The sequence below is a fragment of the Pteronotus mesoamericanus genome, unplaced genomic scaffold (genome assembly GCF_021234165.1).
Source record: "Pteronotus mesoamericanus isolate MK-2021 breed Mesoamerican mustached bat unplaced genomic scaffold, CSHL_Meso_final scaffold_128, whole genome shotgun sequence".
NCBI lineage: Eukaryota > Metazoa > Chordata > Mammalia > Chiroptera > Mormoopidae > Pteronotus > Pteronotus mesoamericanus.
In genome coordinates, this window is record NW_026555305.1 from 3,542,781 (window position 1) to 3,569,081 (window position 26,301).

The window sequence follows — 26,301 nt, forward strand, 5'->3', positions numbered from 1 at the left end:
TTCATTCAGAGTCAGAAAGACCAGATTTTAAATCCCAGCCATGCTACTTACTAGCAGTGTGACCTTGGACAAGTCATTTCCCCTCCTCCAGGCTTTTCCTTGTCTGTATAAGCAGATGCACATGGCCACACATCCCAGGACTGTCCTAAGGATTCAAATCACAAACTCCACATTTATTCAACAAGTTTATTGAGACCTCTTGGGACCTAAACCCTGCAGGAAATAGAGATGAATCCAACCCAATCTTCACTCTCAAGAAGCTCACAGTTTGGAAATAGGTAATTACAAAAATAACACAGCCAATAAGTGCTTGGAAACAGGGAGGGACATAAAAAAAATGTACTGTTTATAAATTTCCAATCAAAAATTAACCGTCGGGAGAGGTAGGAAGCCTATCCTCTCACGCAGAGATGAACTTGGGACTATCTAGAAAGGCTCTTGCCACAGACACAGCCACACCCCATAGGTCTCTGGAGTTCACTGCAGGCTGGCCCACTGCAGGGAGGTGTAGACCACCTTACCATCAGGCTGCGGAGAACAGAGGAGCAAGGTCTTTCTGACACTGGTTCCAAGGCGGCCAGCAGAAACCAGGTCCTGAAGTGGGATGGGATCCCCAGGAGCCCAGCACTGGGCAATGTAGTGGGCGTGGAAACGGAGTGGGTCACCTGGGTGAGGAAGAGAGGCATGCAGCAATTTCCAATAGCACAGGCTGGAAGACATTAGACTACCCATAGGTAGGAGACAGGGAATCATTTTAGCAATCACTGTATTTTAAAGGATACCCTTAGATTCAGAAATTTGTCTTCCTGAAATTTTTCTCAAGAAGTATAGAAGTATAGCAGCACGAAAATCCCACAGCGCTAACACTCTCACCTCATCTGCAGAAGACTTAGTGGACAGTCTCCAATCAACAGTTAAGCTCTGGCTACTTATGAGGTAGCTCTATCTTTTCACATTTTTAGGGAGAATAAAAAGGGCGATTCTCTGCATTGTTTTTTAACTTTTAGTTACATAGTAAAGGCACCCTTACTACAAATTTATGTTAACTGATTCATCAAAAGTCCAGCCCTGGTTGGTGTGGCTCAGTGGATTGAGTGCCAACCTGTGAACCAAAACGTCGCCAGTATGATTCCCAGTGAGGAAACATGACTGGATTGCAGGTCAGGCTCCCAGTGCGAGAGGCAAACAATCGCTGTATCTCTTGCACATCGATGTTTCTCTTCCTTTCTTTCTCCCTCCCTTCCCCTCTAAAAATAAATAAATAAAATGTCTTTTTTAAAAAGTACCTTTACCTATACCTGATGCAAATTCCCTCCCAGAAGTAACTAGTTTGGCTACAGTACATCCTTTCATGCCTTTTTCTACTTTTCTGATAGGATTCTCTTAGTCTACTTAGTACTCTATTTTATTATTAAGTTCTTTTCATATTCTTTCACTTGAACCACAATTTTTAAGGTTACTTAAATAATGTGTATATAACTGAATAACAAGATAAAATATGATTTATTTTTAGTATACACGTTTTTCTGTAAGCTATTCTTTTATTCTTCTTTTGGTCATTTAAAAAATAAGTGTACATGGACCTATACCAATCTGACAACTGATGGTGTTTCTCTGACAGCTAACAGTGATGTTTAAGCTATTATTCATTATTCTAGTTGTTATCTAACTTTTGAATACTGTAAGGAATCCTGCAATGAATATTCCTTGCATGTTTGGTATACATAGCTAAGTATTTCTAACTGAACCTTCCAGATGAAAGGAAGTGTTACTAAAATTTACTTATACTGCCCTCCAAATAAGCTTGGGTTCCCAAGTGTTTCCTGTCCTTCCATGTATTTCAGAAACTGAGAAAATGAGACTAAGGGAAAAATGCAGAATGTGGTGGGATTGTGAAGAAAGGGTCAGCAACCAGAGGTCCCAACCCAAACTCACCAGGATAAACAAGGAAGTCGCCCCCAAATTTGCCGGCCGCACTGAGGAAGAAGCCTCGCTCCCACAGGTCTCTGTAGATGCTGTAGCGCAGCTCATGGGCTGGGCGGCCAGCATGGGGCCAGTCCTTGGACTGGACACGCCAATCCAGGGGTCTAGCCTTGATGGGTCGAGGCCTACCAGTGGCTAGTTGGACGAGCATAGCAGACCTGGGCAAGGGGGCCACCCCGTCTGAAGGCCCTGGGTGGGGAGAGGAGGAGCCTGAGGGAGGTGAACCCAAGAGTTTGGTGACTCCAAGACGCAAAGTCTTCCCATCCCCAAGGGAGACCCGCCCGAGAGTCCCAGCCAAAATTCCCAAAAGTTCTCTCCCCTTCTTCCCCCGGTCCCCGGTCTCCAATTCCCATCCTCACCTGCTTCCTCCTGCTCTCCAGAAACCTGGCTAGCACTGCCCTCATTCTCTACAGCTGCTTGGTTCCCACCGGCTTCCTGGCTCTTGCTGGTCCCTGAATCCTGTTGAAGCTTCTGCTTCTTGGCAGCCTGGCCCTCTGCAATCTTCCCTAAGAGCTCCTGACGACGGGTCTCACGGGCCTCAGCTGCCAGGGCGCTTTGCTCCTGGAAGCCCTGCTCTTGCTGGCGCTTGTAGGATGCCACAGCCTGAGAAGTAAACTTAGCTGCAACCTCAGGATACAGGTATACCTTCCTCCAGGAAGCCAGGAATCCTGACTCCCTGACCCTTCCCACTTCAGGGCCCGAACCTGTAGATCCCGGTCTACCATTCCCACGCTATCCCAGAATCCAGGACTCGCAGACTCCTCCCCCTACTCAGGGACCCGGAGTCCAGGTCTCTAGCCTCTTCTCCCGCAGGTCGAATTCGCGCCCCCAGCCCGCCCCCCTTACCAGGCAGTGCTGGCGGGGATCCGGGCGCGGGGCGCTGACCAGGGTCACAGCGCCGATCTCAGCCAGAAGCCGCGCCTCCTCAGGCATCAGCAGCAGCGGGAGGCCCAGGCGCGAGTTCTGACGGGGCCCGCGGGGCAAGGCGCCCACCGTGCGGCCCCCTACTCCCAGACGCTCCCGAAGCGCCTGCACCGCTTCGGCCCCCCACACCAGGGAGCGGCCGTTCGCCACCTCCACCACCAACATCCTCCTGCGGAAGCCGGGGCACCGTGGTTACCGACAGAGCTGCCCCGGGCGCTCCCACCGCCTCGGGGGTCTCGATGAAGCACCGCCCCTGGGCCTCGTAGGGCTGAGACTCGCCTGCGCCGTGGTTCGCCACCTGTGAAGTCTGAGGGCCAGGCCCCGCCCCCTGGCGCCAGGCTCCGCCCTCGGGTGATTCCCGCCAGGCTCCGGGCTCCGGGAGGCAAGTCCCCGCCCCTCGACGAGGCGTCGGAATCCGCACTCCGGTCTGGGCGAAGGCTGCCATGACCGCCATCGTGCGGTCGCGCCTTCGCGCCTCCGAGAAAAGCCTCGCAGTGGAGTCACACCCCTTTCGAGAGGTCCATTGGCACCGTCCTCTCGCAAAGCGGGTGTGTCCCTTCGGGCGTTCCGATCAGCTGTCGGGACCTCCCGAGGCAAAGGCCCAATCCGATTCGGATTGCTAGGAATTTGGCTCCTCCCACAGCACGAAGCCCGCCCCTTTCCGAACAGAAGCGGGTCTGCGTTTGGAAGTCTCGGCTCGCCCGAAGGAAAGCCCCGCCCCTTTCCGAACCGAAGCAGTTCGGTGTTCGGGCTACGCAGGTTCGGGTCTTCCGCAGCCTGTGGCCCCGCCCCCTCCGGCCGCCAGCCCTCCCCTAGTAGGGGAGGCCCCGCCCCAACACCAAGCCCCGCAGCCGGAGGCCCCGCCTCCTGGGCGCGAGCCTTCACTTCTCCCCTCGTGCGGGCTCACCCCACTCGTGGGCCCACGGTCGCCTCCTCGCTTCCCTTCAGAATATGGCACCGTCGTCCAATACAACCAGTTAGTCACCTCGTAAACACCCACTCGCAGTCCCAGCGGAGCACCTCCTACTTAGCGCGCCACGCACTGCTTCTTCCACACGAACCCCGCCATGAGGCTCCCCGCTGAGTCGATTTCGTCAGGTCGACTCCTCGGCGAAGCGGGAAGTCGTAGCCCCGCCTTCCTCCTGAAGTGAAACACCTTAATCCCGCCCTCCGAAGCGCACTTCCCTCTGCTGTTTTGGTTCCGCGACTTCGGAAGAAGCGTATTACCCTGGCCCCGCCCTCCTCGGTCGGCGGGGCCCGGAGCCCCACCCCTTCACAAAAGGACGCAGCTGGCCCCGCCCCCTGGGAAATCTGATCACCGTCTCTTTCACTTGGTCTAAGCCTGTGGCCCCGCCTCCCTCCTGAATGTGAGACTCCGCCTATCAGCGAACTTAGGTCACTTGCACACAATTGTGTCCGAAGGAAACCGAAGCTGTAGTCCCTCCCACCTCCGTCCGACACTCTTGGCCCCGCCTACTCCCGAACGCAGACCTTCAGTACTCGACTACCTCCGAAGAACACCGAAGCTCTTGGCTCCGCCTCCAAGCTTCCTCCCGCCTTATTCCGAAGGCAGTCCAGGCCCCGCCTCCTTCCCCGGCCCAACCGGTCCCTAGGAGCCCCGAGCTCCGGCGCCTCCGCCTTCGGAGCGCGAAGCCCCGCCTAGTTGTGTTTTCGGCTGGGTAAATCCTGCCTCCCGGTCTAGACGCGGACGCGTGCTCCCGGCGCCGGGTGCCAGCTCCTCCCCGGCCTAGCCCATAACCTGACGGGATCCGTGCATCCAGCTCCGGATCGCGCGGCTCGGCCGGCCGCCGAGAGAAGCGGGGACGCGTGGGGCGGGGAGGCGTGGCCGGCCCGGGGTGGACCGCCGGCCGGGACTGCTCGGCCGCCTCCCGCCCGGCGGGCGCCGCGGAACCGGGCCCAGGTGGGCCAGGGTGTGGAAGCCGGTAGACGCGGAGGGGTCGCTGCGCATCGGGGGCGAAGGCGGCGCTGGACTGCAGCCGAGCTCTGGGTGGCGTAACCGCCTGTAGCTTCGCCGGGCGGACTTGACCGCAGTGGGTGGGCGGGCCTGACCCCGATGGGTGAGCGAAGCCGGACTGGGATTGGGGACTGGGCCTGAGAAGACCCTTATGTGGCCAGCTCTTCGGGTTGTAGGCAGAAGTGGGGTCTGGAGCTCCGAAAGAGGCGCTGGAGGCCTGGGCTCCTCTGAGTCCTCTAGAAGACGGGTGTGGGTCTGGAGACCTGCGTGCTCGAAGAGGGAGGCGCTGGGAGACCAGAAAGCCATGGGTTGGGTTCCTGGATCCTCGAAGGAGGAGGGGGCTGGAGGTCTGGGCTCTCAAAAGAGGGGCCCTGGGGGTGGAATCCACAAACCTCAAAGGAGGAAGGGCCTAGAGGTCCAGATTCTTCTGTTCTCAGAGGAGAGGAGCTGAGGGTAGGACTCCACGGTCCTCGACAACTGGGGCCAAGGGACAGATTCCTGAGTCCTCGAAGGGGGAGGGGCTGGGGGGTCCTGTATTCCTGGGTTCTCATTAGGAGCCTCTGCCCCTCCCCCAGACCATGTCGCCCGAAGAATGGACATATCTAGTGGTTCTTCTTATCTCCATCCCCATCGGCTTCCTCTTTAAGAAAGCTGGTGAGTCAGGTTCCCTCCCCAGTGGAAAATAAGGAGGGGGGAGCAGCGTGGGGGGAGCCCCCTGGAAGGCTTCAGGCTTATGTTGTCTCTTGTCCCTGCAGGACCTGGGCTGAAGAGATGGGGGGCAGCCGCTGTGGGCCTGGGGCTCACCTTGTTCACCTGTGGCCCCCACACTTTGCATTCTCTGATCACCATCCTCGGGACCTGGGCCCTCATTCAAGCCCAGCCCTGGTGAGGATGGGGTGCGGGGAGAATAGAGGGTGAGAGGAAGCAACCTGTTTCCTCTTTGGGTCTTTCTCTATTTCTGCCGCACTGTGTGGACACCTCTTGTTTATCTCTTGTTTTTTTGTGTCCTTTGCCTGTGTTTTCCTCTCCTGCCTTCTTTGGGGTCTCATCCCTGTGTGTTTGTCTGGGTCCTCTACATCCGTGTCATGGATTCAGGAAAGAGGAAGACATGACTGTCTGCTGGCACCATTGGCATTCCCTCTCCTTCCCTCCCTCTCTCCCCCTTCCTCCCAGTAGAAAGCGTTCACCCTGAAGCTCTCTTTACCTCTCCCCTTTGTTTCCTCTGTTACTGTGCATATTTGTATGTGGCTGTGCATCTTCTCCTGCTGTCTCAATCTTGCTCATTCTGCCCCCACCCTCCTTCCCCCATTTTCTGTCTCTGAAGGTGGGGAGGTGGCAGAGGACATGTAGATAGAATCTGGGACGGTGGAAGCCAAGTCCCTGAGCTCAGCACCCCCGCCTCCTTCCTCCATCCCAGCTCCTGCCACGCCCTGGCCCTAGCCTGGACCTTCTCCTACCTCCTGTTCTTCCGTGCGCTCAGCCTGCTGGGTCTGCCCACTCCCACGCCCTTCACCAATGCCATCCAGCTGCTGTTGACGCTGAAGGTCAGAATCCCCTCCCCCCTCCCCTGTGCCAGTTAACCCCCAACTTTACCTACTCCTCCCTGCCACTCCCACGGGGGAAAGGGGAGGCGGGACTTTATCTCCCACACACCCAGGGGCGGGACTTCAACTCTTACCTCTTCCCTGGGATAAAGAGGTATCCCAAATAATGCATGCGTGGATACCAGATGCTGAGCTAAGGGCTCACTAACGTGCCCTCCTTGCATCTTTGGAGCAAGCCATTTTGCAAAAGAGGAAGGCCAGCTTTGGGGAGAAGGCCGTTATCTAAGGACATGAACCCGGGACACCCAGGTCTAAATCGCCTGGGAAGATGGGTGAAAACCGATTCCCAGGCCCCACCCCGGTGGTGAGTTCCCACTGTGCCCTGGGCTCCGGCGACATATCAGTGAGTAGCGAGCCAGGTCTCATCAGGGTGGGAGTTCGGGACAGGCAGCTGTTGCTTAGCGAGAAGAGTTGGAGGAACGGCCTCTCTTCTGGCTGAGTAGAGACGGCGCGTGTAGAAGGGAGCAGCTGGCTTCCAGCCGTGCGCCGGCCCCACAGACTGGCCAGAGAGGGAAGGAGGAGCAGCAGGGGCCACGCCACACAAGGCAGGTGGCCTTCTTAGCCAACGTGAGGAGTCTGGACTTCTTCCCATGGGGGCCCAAGATCCCTTGGAAGCGGTTTTTGGTTGGCTGCTGTCAGGTGACCAGATTCGCACATTTAAAAATAACTCACTCTGGGTGCTTCGAGGAGATTGCGGCAGAAAGGGCAAGATGGGAGGAGGTCAGGCCCCTTAATCAAAGTCCCGCTGGCAAACAGCGGTGGCGGCTTGCTCAGGTTGTCAGTAGGTCGGGCCGTTCGAGTCCCAGCAGGAAACACTGCCTTTAGGACAGTTTGAGGAGTCATGATTTACAACGGGGTGGAGGACATGCAGGAGCCAGGAGGGACAGCGCAGGCGTCCTGGACCAGCAGCCGGGGGGTGGCGCCAGGCGCTGAGACAGGGCACAGGTAGGGGAGCCTGGAAGGAGAAGGCGTGTGTAGAGGCATCCATCCTGAGAAGACTGACCTGGTGTCGTGCTGGCCCAAGGTGGTCCTACAAGGGAATAAAACGCCAGCCCTCAGTCCTGCCTTCCTCCTTCTCCAGCTGGGGCTCCCGGTGGACTAAACAAGAAGTGGGGAGGCACGGAAGCCTGTTGGTGCAGGGCCAGCTTTGGGTCTGTGCGGAGAAGGGTGGAGAGCAGACGTGGCGGGCCAGGCCGAGCATATTCAGCCCGGTGGTGGAAGCAAAACAAAAGAGAGACCTGAAGGAATAGATCTGGGGAGCAAGGAAGGCTTCTGGCCTGTGCCGTTCATTGGATGGCGGTGGCATCGCCTGAGGGGAGAGTCTAGAAGCAGAACCAGTTTGGGGAACGGGGGATGCCAGGTTCCGCTGTGCACGTGCCCAGTAGACATCCGAGTATGGAGAAGAGGCAACTAGATGAATAGGTTTGGAGGAGAGAAGTCTGGCCGGGGGTAGAGTTTGGGAGTCACGAGGCGCCGGAGGGGCAGGTGAGGGGCATCTAAAGCTGCAGAGGGCAGAACGTAGAAGGAAGGAACAGAGAAAGAAGACAGGAGGGCCCAGGAGTGAGCCCTGAGGAACGGCTGCCAGCAATGGAGGTACAACAGTGCTGTCAGGACAGCCCTAGATGCCGCCTGGGAGTAGCTGAAGCTGCACCCCAGCTTCCCGTGGCTCCCACGAGGGGCAGCTTAAGGGAGAGGGTGTGAGGGGGTGCCGGGTCTGACCTGTCCCCCTCCCACGCCCCTTCCTCCCAGCTGGTCAGTCTGGCTAGTGAGGTCCAGGACCTGCACCTGGCCCAGAGGAAGGAAATGGCCTCGGGCTTCAGCAAGGGGCCTGCCCTGGGGCTGCTGCCCGACGTCCCCTCTCTGATGGAGACGCTCAGCTACAGCTACTGCTACGTGGGAATCATGACAGGTGAGCGCACCTGCCCCGCAGGCCTGCCTCTCCTCGCCCTCTTTCCATTCCAGCCTCTGCTGCTCAGAGGGGGAGCTCTCTGACCCCGCCCTGGCCCCCAGGTTCCTCCTGGGGAGACGCGGGTTGTTCCCAGTCTGTGATCATTGTTGCTTTTGGGGAGCTAATAGGAGATAAAGCAGAAAAGTCTGCGTATTAGTTTCAGAAAATATTTGTCATCAACGTTGACCTCATCCAAGGTTTTCGTTTTTATGACAACTTTACTGAGCTGTAAGTGACATATTGTCCCACTTACCATCACAGCCAGCTCACTGGTTTTTGCTATATTCATGGAATTGCGCGGCCACCCCACCACATAGCTGTAGAACAAGTCCTTCCCCCCAGGAGGAAACACTGCCCCCTGTGGCCGTCATCCCCCCAACCTCCCTGAAACCCACCCCACCCCCCCCACCCCCGTCCCTGGAGGCCACTGGAGATTATTAACTCTCTGTGTCGTTTTGCGTATTGCAGACGACTTAGAATGAAAGCACATGCTATGCGGCCTTTTGTGACATGTAAGGCTCCTCACCCGGGTCACCTCTGCTAACCCCCGCTGTCCCTGCCCCAGGCCAGGCCATCGTGTCGTCTGAAACAGTCCCCCACTTCCCATCGCTGTCCCTCTGCCATCCCCGCCCTGCTCGGCGGCCGAGAGGGTCTCGTGAAAGGTGACCGGCACTCGGCCCTTCCTACTGGAACACCTCGCCGGTGTTTCCTCGTGCTGAGAACGAAGCCCAGAGCCCTCCAGGGTTCCCGGGAATGGGGTGTCCGTCCGTCCGTCCGTCCGTCCGTCGGTCCGTCTGACTCTGTTCGCATCAGAGCCTCATTGCCTCTCCCTGTCGGGGGTCTTTGCCCCTCTCTATAATTATCCATCTTTTCTTCTCTCTGAGTCTCTTGTCCCCCCCTCTGCTTCCTTGTCCCTTTCCCTCTGGGTCTCTTTCCCCGGTCCCCGCTGGGCGCAGTCTCTGACAGCTGCCCCCGCCCCTCCCGCCGCAGGCCCGTTCTTCCGCTACCGCACGTACCTGGACTGGCTGGAGCAGCCCTTCCCGGACGCCGTGCCCAGCCTGCGGCCCCTGCTGCGCCGCGCCTGGCCGGCCCCGCTCTTCGGGCTGCTCTTCCTGCTGTCCTCGCACCTCTTCCCGCTGGAGGCCGTGCGTGAGGACGCGTTCTACGCCCGCCCGCTGCCCGTCCGCCTCTTCTACATGATCCCCGTCTTCTTCGCCTTCCGCATGCGCTTCTACGTGGCCTGGATCGCGGCCGAGTGCGGCTGCATTGCTGCCGGCTTCGGGGCCTACCCCGTGGCCGCCAAAGCCCGGGCCGGGGGCGGCCCCACCCTCCAATGTCCACCCCCCAGCAGGTCAGGCAGCGCGAGGGAGGCAACCCAAGACCCGGCAGGCCCCATCACCACGGGCTGGCCCTGCCCCTAGCCGGGAGGATATTGGGGAGCACGGGCAGGTCCACTGCCTTTTGTTGGCACAGTGTCACCCCCGGGCCACCACAGCCCACCTTCTCCTGTCCTAGGGAAGAGCGCCCCTAACACCTATGGATAACCCTTTGTTGCTAGTGTTTGTCACCCTTTGGGATGTGAGGAATTGCTTCTAGTTGCTAGGAAAGGGAAGGTGGTGTCCTAGCAACCATTTGCCAGCCCTCTGTTGCCATAGAAGTGTCACCCCAATAACCTGATTGTTCCTGGTTGTTGAGGATGCTACCCTTGGGCAGTGATGCGTTGTTCTTTGTTGCTAGGGAAACGGTTCATTAGCAACTGGACATCCCTGGTTGCTAGGGAAGCAGGTTTCCTAGCAACCTCGGTCCAATTCTCCCAGCCAGAAGGGATGCTCTTTGCTGCTATGGAAATGGCAACCCCTAAACTGTCCCATGGTTGCTAGGATCCAGCAACCCCCCCCCCACCATGGGGTGTCATCACACAGCTTGCAGTTGCCCCGTTTCTAAAGACGTGGCATCCCTGATGGTGCTGGCCTCTGGCAGAGGGGACACCATTCCCAGCAACTGTAGGTCTCCTCCGCATGCTGCTGCGAAAGACAATCCCCCTGGTAACGATGGATTGACATCGTTGCTAGTAATGCCGCCCCTCCAGCTCCTTCCGAGCTGCGCGGTCACACTGGTGGTAGGTCAACTAACGCCTCGCCTGTTGCTGAGGAAGTGTTGCTAGGAAAATGGTGCCCCTGCAACTGAGAATGGACCGCCTCTCTGTTCCTTGCACCCACAGTCAGCTTCTGCCAAGGCTGGGGGAGCAGCTCCTCGGTGTCAATTATAAAATATTCCTTGGTAGGGCGTGGCCATCCCCCAGCACATACAAACTGCCATTCCGTCGTGGTGGAGGCGGCCCCCCAACAGGGATTTTTTTCTCACTGCCATTGGGTGGCCCTGCAGTTACTGGAGAGGGCGTCCCCCAGGAAACTGTCAAGTCGAAACCGAAGCCTTTTCTAAAAAAAATTTTTTTAATTTATTGATTTGAGAAAGAGAAGAACATCAATTTGTTGTTCCACTGATTTATGCATTCACTGGTTGAGTCTTGTATGTGCCCTGACTGGGGATTGAACCCACAACCTTGGCATATCGGGGCCGTGCTCTAACAAACCGAGCTACCCAGCCAGGGCCTGAAGGCTTTTCTAGCCCTGCTAGCCCTACCCCAAGTGGATGGCTCCCCTCCATTATCAGAAGCCACCAGGGGTTCACGTGGGCCAGGGATGTCCCTTCCATGCTGGGGGTGTTGACATCAGTGACTCGGGAGCCACCATATTGCTGGGGATGGCGCTTCTCAAACAATCGTAAGGACCAATAGCCAAAGGCCCTTTCTGCAACCTTTTCTAGACATCCCAGAGGTCGCTGCTAAGGAACACCCTTTCCCTAGCAACAGAGACCATCCAGGCCGAGAACATCTCCCTAGCAACACGGACCACCTCATTGTTTAAGATGCTGCTTCCCTAGCAACCGCAGGGTCCGACAACTCAAAAGGAACTGCACTCGGAGGTTTCTCTAAATACACCGAGTTTGGTTGCTAAGGAATGGCCTTTTCCTGGCGTCGGAGACCAGTGCAGGGTCAGGTTGCTAAGGGACAGCGTAGCAACGAGAAGCCCTTAAGGGCTTTTCTCGCAGGGCCCCATTTCCAAGAGGACAATTGACGTGAACTCTGCGCCCCCCCCCCCCACTGTCCTCCCCAGAAAGGCTCCTTCTGGGCCACCCTCCTCTGTTGCCCTAGCCAACGTGACAGCCAGAGAGGGCTGTCATCTGCCCAGGATCCCCTCCATGGCATCGGGGCTGGGACAGTAGCCGGTGTCGGGAAGGGGCCTGGCTGAGTTGCATGTCTGTCCCCTGCCCTCATCCTCCACCCCCCAGTCCGGAGAAGGCGGCTGCCCTGGAGTACGACTATGAGACCATCCGCAACATCGACTGCTACCGCACAGATTTCTGCGTGCGCGTGCGGGAGGGCATGCGGTACTGGAACATGACGGTGCAGTGGTGGCTGGCGCAGTACGTGTACAAGAGCGCGCCCACCCGCTCCTACGTCCTCAGGTGAGCCTGCCCCTCCCCGGACCACAGGGAACTACATCTCCCAGCAGCACCCGGGGCCGCCTGCGGCTTCTCCGGCTGGGCCTCCACCCCTGGCGGTCATGGGAGTCGTAGTTTCTTGAACCTCTTGCGCTTCCGTGGTTTGCATTACTCTGGGTGAATTCTTCTCTGTGCCTGGGCCTCGGTTTCTACCTCTGTAAAGTCAGCCGCACTGGACAGAAGGAGTACAGTGAGTCCTGCGGACTCACTAGGCAGACTTTCTAGAACCTCAGCTCCGAAAATTACCACTAATTTTTGGGGCAGTGAGTTCTGTTCCCTCTAACACATGGGGGCAATGCGGTTACCTCTTTCGTAGGCTGATGTGAGGATTGAGCGAGATAAAGTGTGGCACGTACTTAATGTGAGGCCTGGCAGCTGCGTGCGAGCTGTGTATTCGTTTCCACTGTTCTTCACTCACCCACTGTTTCTTGGGTGGAGACCTTGTGCCCTACCTCTTCTTGACAACCTTGAGATGTAGGAACTGTTATCCCCATTTTACAGATGAGGGGAGTGAGACTCGGGCAGGTTAGGTCATCTCCCCAGGGTCCCTCAGCCTCCCTGGAGACCCCAGATGAGGTCAGGATACCCGGTGACGCTTTCTCACAGTGAAGCCATGAGTGGTGGGAGTTCTGAAGGTGGACTTAGCCGGGCGTGTGGTCCGATGGATGATCTAAAGGTCGATTCTGGCCTTTGCGTGTGGGAAGTGGTAGGGTCGGGGGAGGCGGCAGGAGGTAAAGCCGGGGATGAATTTGGAGCCCTTGGGGCTGGCCAGGTGGGAGGCGATGGTGTCCTGGAGTAGGGAACAGAGGCTGGAAGTGGGTGGGTTTGAGAACTGGATTCAGGCATGGTCTGGACGGGATGTGGGGCATGAGAAAGGGAGCCAGTGACTGAAGGCAGGGCAGGGCCCTGGGCTGAGAGGGGGCAGACTGGGCAGGAGGAAGCTGCGGGAGCAGGTGCGATAAGGAAGTGCGCTCTGGGCTAACTTAGAGGTGACTGTTAGCTTTCCTGCTGGGGGTGTAGGGTAGGCAGTGAGTTACGGGATTCCGGTGGGTCACAGAGAGGCTGGTAGAAGAAGCAGGCGCTTGAGCATCGTCAGGTGCAGGTGATACTGCAGCTCGGGGCTCTGCCATGTTTAAACCAGGGGTTCTCGACTGGCCAGCGGTGCTGGCCCCAGGGCACATTTGGCAGCGTGTGGGATGTTTTTGTCATAACCAAGAGGTGCTTCTGGCATCTAGCGGGTCGAGGCCAGGGATGCCGCTTGGCGTCCTCGGATGCTCACAGGACAGTCCTACAACAAGGCACCGGCCAGCCTCAAATGTCCGTAATGCTGAGACTGAGGAAGTCTGGTGGGGACCAGGGACAAGAAGGAGCAAAGACACAGCCGTGAGAGTAGAGGACAGTCAGGAAAGCGTTCACTCCAGAAGGGGGTGGGGTGAGGAAACCAAACGTTTCAAGGTGGAGGGAGGCCTCATTCTTGTCAGACGCTTCCGGGAGCTCAGTGCAATGAAGGCCGGGGGGACCGCTGGGGTGGGCGTGATGCAAGGCAGCCACCTGAACGGGAGCAGCGAGGAGGGCGGAAGTGAGAGCCACACTGGGCGGGTCCCAGAGGGAACGGAAGGGAGACACGAGAGGAGCAGGGAGGGGTCTTTGGAGAGTGTCTGCAGCACTGGGAGCGGGGAAGGAAGCGTGGGAAGCAGAAGGGATGGAGGACGAGTCTGGCTCCCCTGGCTGGGAGTCCTCCTCCCCTGCCCTGGGCACTCCCCGCTGCCCTGGGGAATCGATCTTTAAGTCCTGCCAACCCAGAGAATTCTCTCTCCGCCATCAGCAGGAAAGAAAGAACGCAGCTCTGTTACTGAATATGCATTAAAGCAGATTGCTGTGCATGTCACAGGTCACCCACTAGTGAGGTGACCAAGACGGAAAGAAACCTCACCCTGTTTACACGGCCCGCCCACCCCTACCCCGGCCCCTTACAGTCCTTTGCACAGCACGTCCTCAAGAAAAACATAACGTGGCCTCAAGGAAGTGCCTCCTTTCACGTTCATCCCAAACTCACCTGGTAATTGGGGGAGCCCCCTGTGCTAACAAACAGTCCTTATGGGAAGGAAGAACATACTGCTGTCTCTCTGACGAGCAGGTGCTGACAGCTGGCAGGCCCCGGGTGAACCCCTACAGGGGCGGGGAGATGGGACTCTAGCTTCCAGACATTTAAGTAGCAAAGGCATGGCTCGCAGGCCCTGAGAAAAACGTCCCTGGATTGCAATGCTGTCTAGACCCTCATTTTGCCTTTTCGAAGATTTACACCCACGTGTAAATCTACACAGATTTACAGAAGACCGAAGAATGCTCCTCAGACACTAGGTTTTTTCAAGGAAATGGCTTAAGAAAAGACGGAGGAAGAGGTCTCTCCTTTTGGCAACCTGGGGCAGTCGGCACTGTTCTGTCCCCAGGTAGCTTTTGTCCCTCAGGCCTTCTGAGTCGGCAGAAGGGAAAGTGGCCACGGGCAGGGCAGAACCCCACGCCCACCAGCTCACCACAAGACCACACAGGGAGGCGCCCGGGCCGGCTGAGGTTTCTGGGTGCCCCAGGCACATGGGATCAGAGCCCGAATATGTGGGTTTTCAAGGGCTGGTATTTGGGGTCCATAAGGAGGGGGGATCGTAGCTAGAGATCGCTGAGTCACCATGGGTCAGGAATTTTGATCCTGGATCCCCCCAAAGAGGAAGTGGGTGGGGGCCCGGGGGTCTGGGTGATGGGGGTGGGTGAACTGGGTTCCTGGAAGGAGGAGACTCCCAAATCTGAAGGAGGAGGGGCCGGGGCCTGGACCCCTGGGTCCTGACGCTCTCCCTCCCGCAGGAGCGCTTGGACCATGCTGCTGAGCGCTTACTGGCACGGCCTCCACCCTGGCTACTACCTGAGCTTCCTGACCATCCCGCTGTGCCTGGCCGCCGAGGGCCAGCTGGAGTCCGCGCTGCGGTGGCGGCTGGGCCCGGGCGGCCAGCAGGCCTGGGACTGGGTGCACTGGTTCCTGAAGATGCGGGCCTACGACTACATGTGCATGGGCTTCGTGCTGCTCTCGATGGGCGACACCCTCCGCTACTGGGCCTCCATCTACTTCTGCATCCACATCCTGGCCCTGGCGGTCCTGGGCCTTGGGCTGGCTTTGGGTGGCGGCGGCTCCAGCCGGCGGAAGGCAGCCTCCCAGGCCGCCAGCCTTGCCCCGGAAAAGCTCCGGGAGGAGTAAACGGCCGACGCTCCCTCTGCCACTCGGTGTTGTCACGGGGCTTTTGCCTGGGAATTCTGTGAACCAGGTTGCCGCCTCCTGTCCCAGAAAGAGTCCTGGATGCGGCTCGGGGCCTGGGGCCTGGTGAGGATTCCCGCCTCCGCTCGGTACCTGCCTCTCATGGGCCAAGGCTCTCCCTGGCTCCCTGCCCACCGCACCGGTGGCTCCAGAAAGTGTTTCCCTCCTGCAGAATCCAGATGCTGTCTAGATAAGACTCCCTTTGTCCCTGCCAAGCTTCAGGTTTTCAGAGAGAACTGGACTCTGGACTCTGGACTCCCCCAAACAGCAGGCACAGAGGGGTGAAGTCCCCTCCTCTGCCCCACGGCGCGGGGAGGAGCTCCAGGGTGTGGGGAACCTCTTTCTTGTGGCTTTTGTCCTGCTTTTCTGTCATCACACCAGTGTTTCAGGCCTGGAAGGGAACATAACCTTCCATTTCACAATGGGGAAACGGAGGTACAGGTGAGCCAGCCTGGGGGCCACCGTTCCTGCAGCTGCCACTGGAGCCACCCGACCTCAGATGGCATTGGAGTGTACCACTCTGTCCCAATAAAGTGTTGCACACCGACCATGTACTTGGAGTGTCTGGCTGATGGATGGACTGATGGGGGAGGGGGGAACCCCTGTGTCACCAAATCCATTTTCCCTGTGCCCTGCCCCAGTTCCCAGGATCCACACTGGCACCTGTGGACTTCAGTTCCCAGGAGGCCTTTGGGAGCAGCAGTCCTGAAAGGTAAAGGGAAGTGCATGCTCTTTTCTCCAGGCCACCTGGTGCCCAGGTACGACCTGCCTGGGGCCCCGCCCTTCCCTCAGGCAGTGCCCTCCCCCTCGCTGGTCGCGAGAGACGGAGACAGAACTGCTCCCAGGGCCATGGAAGAGAGCCCGGAGTGGGAACCTGAGGCTTGGGGCTCCTCCGGCGGGCAGCTGGCACCCCGGGGCGCCCGGGCAGGTGGGGAGCGACTGGAACCCCTTGGGCTGGCGGAAGTCCCCGGGGAGGTGGAGGACGGAGGCCTGGCGACGCCTGGGCCTGGAAGGCAGAAGGGGGAGGGGTTTCGATTCCTGGGTTTCTGGAGGAGCAAAGAACGAAAGAACCGGAGGGTGGGAATCCTGGGGTCCTGGGGAGGAGAAGTCTAGAGGCTGGGACTCCAGTTATCTGAAAAGTGGGAGGGGCCAGGCTCCCAAGCTCCTGTATAAAAAGATAAAGGCAGTTGAAGAGTGGATTCCTGGGTCCTGGGATAGGAGGGGCCAAGAGGGAACACACTGGGTCTGAGGGAAGAGAGTCTGGGGGTCTGGACTCCTGAGTCTGAGGGGGCGGGGCTGGGGCCTGGACCCCTGGGTCCGAGAGGGAGGGGCTGGGGGCCTGGACTCCTGCGTCTGAGGGAGGAGGGGCCGGGGGCCTGGCCCCCTGGGTTCTCCCAGCCCCCTGCCCGCCTCCCCAGGCCCATCGCTGTCCTCGGTGCTGAATGAGCTCCCCAGTGCTGCCACCCTTCGGTACCGAGGCCCTGGGGTGCTGCCCTGGGGGGCGCTGGAAGAGGATGAGGATGGAGAGAGGAGCATCCAGGCCTCCATAGGAGTTACCCAAAGGGAGCTGCAGGAACCTGTCCCTTCCCGGGAACTGCCCTGGCCGATGCAGGCCCGACGGGCACACAGGTGGGGCCCACCTACCCCTTGAGCCTCTGTCTGCACCTGTCTCTGCCTCTCTCAGAGCGGCTTTGCTGCGCTCTCTCGCCCGCCTGTGTCTCTGCTTCTCCAACTCCGAGGAACCCTGTGTTTCGGGGGCTCGGGACTCACCTCTTTCCCTCCCAGGTTCCCGTTCTCGCTCTTCCTCCTCTTCCTCCAAGCCTCTGTCCACCTCTCACTATTCTCTCCGTGTCTGAAACCTGCGTTAGCTTTTCCTCTCTGCTTTATGTCCTCCTCCGCGCCCGCTCTTTCTACTCCTTCCTTCCCTCTCTCCCTCTCCAGGGTCGGCAGGGTCTGGGGAAAAGTCAAAATGCTGGGCCTCTGTTTTCAAAGTGACAACAGGAAAAGCTCAGAAACAGGTGCGAGGCCCTAACAAGAACGGGGATCATGTGGCTGCTCGGGTGGCCCTTGAAACTGACCCTTGTTTCTTCCTATAATTCTGACACCAGTTCCAATGCGTGTGAGGGGTTCCCCTCTATAGCCCCAGGCAACTCCCGGACGCCAGCTGGGTGTCCTACGATTCAAGTCACAGGAGAGTCCCACAAATCTGCACCCACAAATCTCACCTCATACACCTCATGCGCCCACCTCAGTCCCACAAATCTGCACCCAGTTCAGACACCAGTGACAAGTCCAGTTTGTCACCTGAGCGTCTTACCATCCAGCTATAGATGGGAGGTTCCCACACCCCCTCCTTGGCTTTAATTTGCCAGAGCGGCCCAGAGAAACATTACATCACACCTTTCTTTCCTTTTTCCCTGTTCCTTTTTTTTTTTTTTTTTTTTTTTTGCTTGTTTACTTTATGATGTCATTTGCCTACAGGAACCATGATGTAAAAACTCAGAGTTTTCCTACAGTGAGGGCCCAGGTGAACGCCCCCTGCGGGGAAAAGCTGTATTGCAGCCCCTCCGCCCCCGAAGCACCCCGAGAGCGCCGCCCCTGTCACCCCTTTCTCCTCTGGGCCTGGATCCCTGAAAGGCAGGGTTCCCCGGCGGTGGCTCTGGGATTGTGCAAACAGAACCCCTCAGTCTTGCTGTTCTGCCCGGCAGCCCGTGCGCAGCGTCACGCGTATTCCTTTTTATCGCTTTCGTATCCGTGCCAGGAACCCACCGCAATGTACATCTGGGAGGTTTCCATTGGAGGCCTTTCGTTTTCTGTCTCTGACTCTGTTTCCTCCCAGGCAGTGCCATGCCCGGGACCAAATGGCCCAGGGTTCGAGGTCCAGGGTGGCCAAGTGGGCCCTGCTGCTTCGGAGGTCCAAGGAGAAGATGCGAGAAGGCTTGCACACCTTGGAGCCCTGGGCGTGGACACTGAAGAAGATCGGAGGTCCGGTGGGGCGGGGGCCTCGGGATGGGCCTGGACTCCCGGGTCTGAGCGGGGAGGGGCTGGGGGGCCTGGACTCAGACAGGACCCGCGGCCTGTCTGCCGCCCCCTGCAGGCCAGTTTGGCGCGGGCACTGAGTCCTACTTCTTGCTGCTGCGCTTCCTGCTGCTTCTCAACGTGCTGGCTTCGGTGCTGAAGGCCTGCATGACGCTGCTGCCCACCTGGCTGCCGGACGGGGCTCCCCCGGGTCCCCCTACCCCGGACCCTTCCTCGCCCTGCGGCTCCTACAACCCCCACCCCCAGGGCCTGATTCCCTTCTCCTCCCAGCTCTTCAACCTGCTCTCAGGAGAGGTGAGTGCCTGCCCCCTCCCCCGCACGTCGCGGAGACCCTCTCTGAGCACCCCCCCACCACACCCGGACCCCAACTCCTGATGGCCCACCAGCCCCACGGCGACCTCCGCTGCGCCCGTCCCTCCCCAGGGTTATTTGGAATGGTCCCCTCTCTTCTACGGGTTCTACCCGCCGCGCCAGCACCTGGCCGTCTCCTACCTGTGTTCCACGTTCCTCGTCGGCCTCCTCTCCCTGCTGCTCATCCTGCGCCGGTGAGCGACGCGCCGCACACGCAGACCCCGGCCCTGGGGCCGCAGTGGTAGTCAAGCCCACTCCCCAGGAGTCCTGAGTCTCGCTCTGTGATCCTTTTCTTTCTGTTTGAATTGAAACCCGTGTTTCAAATGCTTCATAAGTGCTTAGGGCCGGGGATAAAGGTGGGAAGTTTCCCCTACTTGTGGCTGGGGGATAGGTATGCTATAAACAAGCAAGCGAATTAATTGCGGCTTTTCTGGAAGGGAAAAGTGCCAAATAGGAAACATGTAGCGGTCCTTCCTTCCTTCCTTCCTTCCTTCCTTCCTTCCTTCCTTCCTTCCTTCCTTCCTTCCTTCCTTCCTTCATGCAGCAGATATTTATTGAGCAGCGGCTGTGTGCTGAGCATTGTTGTAGGCAGTTGGCCAAACAGTGGAACAAACAAACAAAAAGCGAACAGATCATGTGTCCTTGTGGAGCTGACACCTTAGCCAGAAGACAGGTGACAAGAAGAAAGACAGGAAACAGTCCATTACACGGCGTGTTAGAGAACAAGGTTGTTGCTACAAACTCAGGTGGAAGATGTGAGTTGCTTGGACCCGGATGGTGACAAGTAATGAACTTTGGATTTCTTTCTTTTCAAAAAATTTTTAATTTATTGACTTGAGAGAGAGAGAGAGGCATCAGTTTTTCATTGTACTTATTGATGCATTCATGGGTTGATGCTGTGTGTGCCCTGACCAGGGGTTGACCCCAATACCTTGGCGTATTGGGGTGATGCTCCAACCAACTGAGCAACCTGCCAGAGAAGGATTTCTTTCTTTTTCTTTTTTTTCCTACATTGTTTTTTCCCCAGCTGTTTTGCAATGTAACTGATATATAACATTGTATAAATTTAAGGTGTACCACTCATTGATTTGATACACTTACATATTGAAATATGATTATCTTACTGGTGCTTTGATACACTCATAAGATTCCTCCATCACGTCACATAATTGCCCTTTATTTATGGTGGGAACACTTAAGATCCCTTCTTTCAGCAAGTTGCAAGTATACAATACAGTATTTTTAACTATACCAGCATGCTGTACATTAGATCCCCAGAACTTACTCATCTTACAACTGCACCTTTGTGCCCTTTGACTGACATCTCTCCATTCCGCCCCCCCCCCACACCCCCGGCCCCTAGTAACAGGTTGTTTCTGTATCCTCGCTATTACAAATAATGTGGCGATGAACATAGGGCTGCAGCTATTTCTTGAAGACAATTTTGATTCGTTTGGCTATATACCCAGAAGTGGGATTGCTAAATCATACAGAAGCTCTGTTTTTAATTTTTGGAGAAATCTCCATCCTGTTTTCCACAGTGGCTTTAACAATTTACAGCCCCACCAACAGTGGACAAGGGTTTCCTTTTCCCCACCTCTTCGCCAACATATAATGTCTTGTCTTGTTGATAACCATTCTGACAAGTGGATGTGATATCTCAGTGTGATTTTGATTTGTATTTCCTTACGAGTGATTAGTGATGTTGGGCACCTTTTCATGTGCCTGTTGGCCATTTGTATGTTTTAGGGGGAAATGTTTATTTTTATCATTTTGCTATTGAGTTGTGCATATTTTGGATATTACCAGGTATACGATTTGCAAATATTTTCTCTCATTCTGCAGGCTGCCTTTTCATTGCGTTGATGGTTTCTTTTGCGGTGCCAAAGCTGTTTAGTTTAGTCTCACTTATTACTTTTTGCTTTGGTGGCCTATGCTTTTGGTGTCATGTCCACAAAATTGTCACCAAGACCAATGTTAGGGAGCCTATCCTCCTGTGTTTTCTTCTAGGAATTTTCTAGTTTCAGGTCTTATGTTTAAGGGTGTATCATCCATTGATAGTTAATTTTGATGAGGGGTGTAAGATAAGGGTTCAGTTTCATTCTTCTGCACGTGGTTATCCAGCCTCCCACCACCATTCGTTGAAGAGACTCTCCTGTCCCCATTGAGTATGTGGGCTCCCTTGGCAAATATTAGTTGACTATGTTTTATAAAATCACACACCTCCAGAAAAATGCACAAACCGAAAGGAAGAGCTTGGTATGTTCCCACCCATATCAAGGAATTGAGCATGTGCAGCCTGTGGCAGCCTCTTCAAGACCCCCTTTAAGCTACCACAGTCCCCTCACAGTCTAGTAGGGGAGAAAAACTGCGAGAGAGGCCGTTAAATAAACAGCAAATCCACCCTTTCGGTTTGGGAGCAGTACTACGTAGAAAACAAGCGGGATGGTATGATAGAGGAGGGATCAGTTCTTTTTCTTTCTGATTAAATTAAAAAAAAAAAAAGACCAGGTAGGAAATACCATGATCTTTGCGGGCCACGTGGTCTTTGTCTCAACCGGAAGGCGGCGGTTGCAGGGTGGAAACAGCTACAGACAGCGTGCAAATGGGTGCCTGTGACTGTGTTCCGATAAAACTTGAGAAAAACAGGATTTTGTCCTGGGGCGGCCGCTCGCCACGCCCTGTGATAAGGAATAGTGGCTGGGGGCCCTCGTGAGACGGCATGGTTAGTAAAGGGCTCTCTGAGGAGGTGACCTGCAGGTGGAGACCGGAAGGATGAGAAGGAGCCCGCCGGTCAGGAGAACAGGAGAGCTGCAGGCATTCTAAGCCAAGGAAACCGTGAGCGCAGAGGTCCTCTGGCGGCAAGAGGTTTGGGGTGATCTGGGGCTGGGAGGAGGTGGAGGAGGAGCAGGACCTGAGCTCGGAGGCATAGGTGGGGTCCAAGGCAGGTGGGCCCCGGTTCCCAATGCTATGAAGGAGCCTAGAGTTCACGAACGAGGAGAAGCAGGGAATCCTATCTGATCTGCCTAAAAAGAAGGTTCCCGGGCTCGGGAACCGAGAGCGGACCCTCAGAGGGCACATGGAAGGGGAGGAGGTGTAACCTTGGCCGGGCGTCCACGCCAGTGACGATGCGGGCTTGCACCAGGGCGGTGAGGCTGGGTACGGAGCTGCTCTGCCCAGCTCTCTGTTTCTTTCCTTTCCTCCGGTCTTCTGACCCTCTCCCCAGGTCTTCGCCCCGCTCTCCACAGTTTCTTTACCCTCTTCCACTTCTCTGAGTCTGTCTTTCTCCCCCACCTGCTTCTCTGGGCGTCTGTCCCCTCTTCTGAGTCTCTCTGACTCCCTCATCCCAGACCTTTTCCTCCTTCTCATTGAGTCTTTTTATCCCTTTCTCTGAATCTTTGACCTCTGGGGTCTCAGTCCCCATCTATATCTCTGTCTCCCTATGGTCTTTGTCCTTCACGCTCTGAGTCCCTATCTCCTAGGTCTCTCTCTCTATCTTTCTCTCTCTCTCTTTCTCTCTGGTGTCTGATCTCCTCAGGGTCTCTCTCGGAATTTCTCTCTCGGACTGTGGTTCCGAGGACTCTCTGACTAGTTCTCTGCCAGGCGGCCCCTCCTCAAATGCCCAAGGCCTTAGGGTGTATTTTCCCTTTTTGTCCCCTCGGCTCTGGCTGTCCTGCCATGTCACGTCCCCCGGGTCTCCCCTCTCTTAGCTCCGTGTCCGGGCTGAAGCAGACGTTGTTGGCCGAGTCTGGGGTCCTGACCAGCTACAGCCACCGGGTGTTCTCTGCCTGGGACTTTGGCCTCTGCGGGGATGTCCATGTGCAGCTGCGCCAGCGCCTCATCCGATACGAGTTGCAGGTGCACTTAGGGGGTGGGGTCGACAACCGAATAGGGACCAGGGAGGGCAGAGCTGAGAGAAAGGGCAGGGCCTAGACCAAGGATGGGACTTCAGGGGAGATGCTGAATGGAGCTGTCGCCTTAACGAGGCAGGCCCTGGGGAATGTAATTGTTGGGAGAAGCCCGAAGGTCGAGCCTACGGTCAAAGGAAAAAGCCAGCATTAGGAAAGAGGCGGGGCCTGAAGTTCCTTGGTTCAAAGTTGAGAAGGGTGTGGGCAGAAAGGGTTTGACAAAGTAGAACTGGAACTTGTACCAGGGGGTGAGTACTGGGCGTGGCCTCAGGGGGTGTGGATGCTGGGCAGGGCCTTGGAGGCACTGGGCGAGGAGAACTAAATTGTCTCCAGGAGGGCCCTGGAGGGGCTGGGACAAAGATTATAGAAGTCCTCAGGAGGGCGCGGGCCTGCGCGGGCTGGGCCTGGGGAAATGGCACCCACGCGGATGTGTCTCCTGGGCTTAGGTAGAACTGGAGGAGGCAGAGGTGCGGCGCCGGGCTGCCATGCGGACCCTGGGCCAGCACGCCAGGGTGTGGCTGGTGCGGGTGCTGCTCAACCTGCTGGTGGTCGCGCTCCTGGGGGCAGCGTTCTACGGCGTCTACTGGGCCACCAGCTTCACCGTGAAGTTGCAGGTGTGGAGGGGCCTGAAGGAGGACGGTCTGGGGTTCCGGAACCTACATTGCCAAGGGTGGAGGGGACTGACTTCCATGATTCCTGGGATCTTAGAGAGGAGGGATGGCAGGGTTATGTTTGGAGCCCAGATGTGAGGGTGCTGAAGGAAGAGGCTGGGGCTCTCAGCATGGCTCCTCCAGAACCCCAGAGCCTCTTCTCTTGCCCCCCTCCCTCCCAGGAGTCGTCCCTTATCCAGCAGATGCCGCTGCTAAAGCTCGTGGTGGATTACCTTCCGTCCATCTTCATCTTCGGGGTCAACTTGGTGCTGCCGCCAGTGTTCAAGCTCATTGCCCCTCTGGAGGGCTACACCAGGAGCCGCCAGATCATTTTAATCCTGCTCAGGTTCCAGCCTCGGGGCGGGGCGAGGGGCTGGGGGTGATGGTGGGGCCAGTGGGTCGAGGGACGTTGGTGCCAGCCGAGAAGACACAGGAATGCCGGCGATGTGGGATCCAGCGAGACCTGGGTTCAGTCCTGGCTCTCTGCCACTGAGCATCGGTTTCTTCATCTCTGAAATGGGCAGATTTGTGAGCCCGTTCTGCCCAGGCGAGGCCCGGCACTCAGCCCCAGCTGATACCCCCCTTTTTTTTCTTTTTACCAGGGCCGTGTTTCTCCGCCTGGCCTCCCTGCTGGTCCTGCTGTTGTCTCTCTGGAGTCAGATCACTTGCGGGGGCAGTGCAGAGGCTCCGGCGTGCAAGGCCTGTGGCTACAATTACAAAGAGCTCCCGGTGAGGAGGACAGGGGAAGGGATGGCTGGGTCGTCGGTCAGACTCCTGGTTTGGGAGGAAGGAGAAGCTAGGGGTAGAAGACTCCCAAGAAAGTAACTCCTACGCTTGTGATTTGGAGACTCGGATGCTTGGGCCTCTGGGTGCCTAAGTCCTGAGGTCCTCCTCACCCCTTTCTCCCTTCCCCAGTGCTGGGAGACTCGGCTGGGGCAGGAAATGTACAAACTCCTGATTTTTGATCTGCTGACTGGCGTGGCCGTCTTGCTGCTCATCCAGTTCCCTCGGAAGTGAGAGCCCCGCCCCTTGCTGTGCCCCCGCCCCCTTGGGACAGGCCCCGCCCCACCGCCCAGTTCTCTTTATTTGCATTTCTAGTTCCGCCTCTCTATTCCCTTTCTTGGCCCTACTTTCGCAGGCCCCGCCCCCCGTACGGTAGGTAACTTCCGCGGGCCCTGCCTGGGACATACCCCCTCCAGGATGCTGACAGCTCCGCCCCTCAGATTAGGCTCGCTTCTGATTGGTAGGCAGGACGGTGGAGGCGGGGAAACCCCTGGCTGGCCTGCCGATGACTCTGTCCCGCCCCGCCCCTCAGGCTGCTCTGTGGTCTCTGTTCCGGGCCGTTGAGTCATGTGGGGACCCAGGAATTCGAGGTCCCCAGTGAGGTGCTGGGGCTCATCTACGCGCAGACAGTGGTCTGGGTGGGGAGCTTTTTCTGCCCTCTACTGCCTCTGCTCAACACCGCCAAACTCCTGCTGCTCTTCTATTTGAAAAAGGTGAGGGGTGGAGAGCACCCGTCTGGAGCTGGAGGTATTAAGGCCTGGGGGAGGGGAGACTGAGGGATGGGACTGAGTCCTAAGGGAGGACTGACTCCTGGATGTGGGAGAAGGAGGGGTTCAGGGCATCCCAATTTTTAAGTCTGAGGGAAGAGGGGACCCGACTCCTGGGGACTCCTGGATCTTGAGTGAGGAGGGGCGAGGGGCAGGACCCCTGAATGTGGAAACAGACAGACTAGTGTTCGGACGCTTGTGTCTCAAATACCCTTCTTCCTCCGCCAGCACGCCCTCTTCTCCATCTGCTCCCCGGCCTCCCGCACCTTTCGGGCCTCCATGGCGAATTTCTTTTTCCCCCTGGTCCTTCTCCTGGGTCTGGCCATCTCCGCCGTTCCCGTGCTTTGGAGCATCTTCCTGTAAGTGTGAGGGGCGCCTGCCTCTCTGTCCCTCACTCTGCCCGCATCCGCGATCCTGACTCTTGGCCATCCTTGAGCTCTGCGTGTCTCTGACTCCAGGATCCCGCCTTCTAAGATGTGTGGTCCATTCCGGGGGCAGTTGTCTATCTGGGCCCAGATTCCTGAGTCTATTTCCAGCCTCCCTGAGGGCACCCAGAACTTCCTCTTCTTCTTGGGGACCCAAGCTTTTGCTGTGCCCCTTCTGCTAATTTCCAGGTGAGGAAGCCCAGACCCTTGGGTTTTAGTTTGAATGTGCGTGATCTGGGGGGCCCCACTGCCTGTGTCCAAGAGAGGAGGGGGCCGGGGACCTAAACTCTTGGGTCTGAGGGAGGAGGGGGCTGAGGGCCTGGACTACTGGATCTGAAGGGGGTCGGTGGTCCAGACCCTTGGTTTCTAAGACCCATACATTGAAGATATGTATGGGTCCTAGATATGTATGGGTAAGAGCCTTTGGGGATTGGCTTTTTTTCCCTGTACGTTCTAGCATCTTGATGGTATATACCGTGGCCCTGGCTAACTCATATGGACGCCTCATCTCTGAGCTCAAAAAGCAGATAGAGACGGTGAGCCAGGCCGGATCCTTGGGAAGGGGTCCTGGGGAACATGGGAAAGGACACGGGAGAGAGAAGCTCTGTTTCACCGTCATGTCTTTCTACCCTTTACCTCAGGAGGCGCAGAATAAAGTCTTCCTGGCCCAGCGCGCTGTGGCGCTGAGCTCGGCCAACGGGGTTCTTTGACCTCCCTTGCCTGGCTCAGGGTGACGTCCCACGTTCAGACCCAGATCTGCTGCAAACCCTTTGTAAGCTTCGGTCACGTCATCTGTAAAATGGGGGAACTGCTCTTCCTTCCGGTCCCGGGATTCCGAAATTTCCAGGGCTGTGGACCCCTCTGACTGTTCAGTGAACCTCATTCTTGAATCAATAAACACTGCGGAATCAGCTGAGCGCTCTCTGAAACTTGCGGGCTGAAGCAGGGGGGAAGGCTTCAGTGGGACACAAGCCAATCAAATGTATTGGTCTTGAGATGATTTGTTGGGCGTTCCAGCCAATCAGAGGTCGCGTCGTATAAGCGTCCAAAGTGGGGACACTTGTAATTCGCTCAGAATG

At 57.1% G+C, this 26,301-nt stretch overlaps 3 protein-coding genes across 7 annotated transcripts; 2 read left to right on the plus strand and 1 right to left on the minus strand.

Annotated features, from left to right (window-relative positions):
* Positions 1-4,112, minus strand: TSEN34 (tRNA splicing endonuclease subunit 34). 2 transcript variants are annotated; one of them, XM_054588222.1, is made up of 5 exons: positions 3,893-4,112; positions 2,830-3,076; positions 2,343-2,586; positions 1,936-2,172; positions 1-665 (listed from the first exon to the last, which is right to left on the minus strand). In XM_054588222.1, exons 2-5 carry the CDS (start codon positions 3,070-3,072, stop codon positions 478-480), a joined length of 912 nt encoding a protein of 303 aa, XP_054444197.1. In that variant the 5' UTR covers positions 3,073-3,076; positions 3,893-4,112; the 3' UTR covers positions 1-477. The 2 variants fall into 2 exon arrangements, with proteins under 2 accessions (XP_054444197.1, XP_054444196.1); XM_054588221.1 differs by having other exon boundaries at positions 3-665; positions 1,936-2,193.
* Positions 4,113-4,575: 463 nt separating this feature from the next.
* On the plus strand, positions 4,576-15,841 carry MBOAT7 (membrane bound O-acyltransferase domain containing 7). 4 transcript variants are annotated; one of them, XM_054588364.1, is made up of 8 exons: positions 4,576-4,586; positions 5,458-5,536; positions 5,638-5,767; positions 6,300-6,426; positions 8,236-8,395; positions 9,425-9,785; positions 11,786-11,962; positions 14,855-15,841. In XM_054588364.1, the coding sequence occupies exons 2-8, from the start codon at positions 5,461-5,463 to the stop codon at positions 15,240-15,242; spliced, it is 1,419 nt and encodes a 472-aa protein (XP_054444339.1). In that variant the 5' UTR covers positions 4,576-4,586; positions 5,458-5,460; the 3' UTR covers positions 15,243-15,841. The 4 variants fall into 4 exon arrangements, with proteins under 4 accessions (XP_054444339.1, XP_054444338.1, XP_054444340.1 ...); XM_054588363.1 differs by lacking the exon at positions 4,576-4,586 and adding an exon at positions 4,614-4,828; XM_054588365.1 differs by lacking the exons at positions 4,576-4,586; positions 14,855-15,841 and adding an exon at positions 4,614-4,828 and having other exon boundaries at positions 11,786-11,966.
* Positions 15,842-16,115: 274 nt separating this feature from the next.
* TMC4 (transmembrane channel like 4) lies at positions 16,116-26,121 on the plus strand. The gene is made up of 15 exons (XM_054588223.1): positions 16,116-16,227; positions 16,718-16,928; positions 18,139-18,284; positions 18,397-18,632; positions 18,762-18,883; positions 22,400-22,547; positions 23,044-23,211; positions 23,430-23,593; positions 23,850-23,976; positions 24,163-24,260; positions 24,563-24,743; positions 25,026-25,156; positions 25,256-25,411; positions 25,680-25,758; positions 25,864-26,121. Exons 1-15 carry the CDS (start codon positions 16,149-16,151, stop codon positions 25,930-25,932), a joined length of 2,115 nt encoding a protein of 704 aa, XP_054444198.1. The 5' UTR covers positions 16,116-16,148; the 3' UTR covers positions 25,933-26,121.
* Positions 26,122-26,301: the final 180 nt, after the last annotated feature.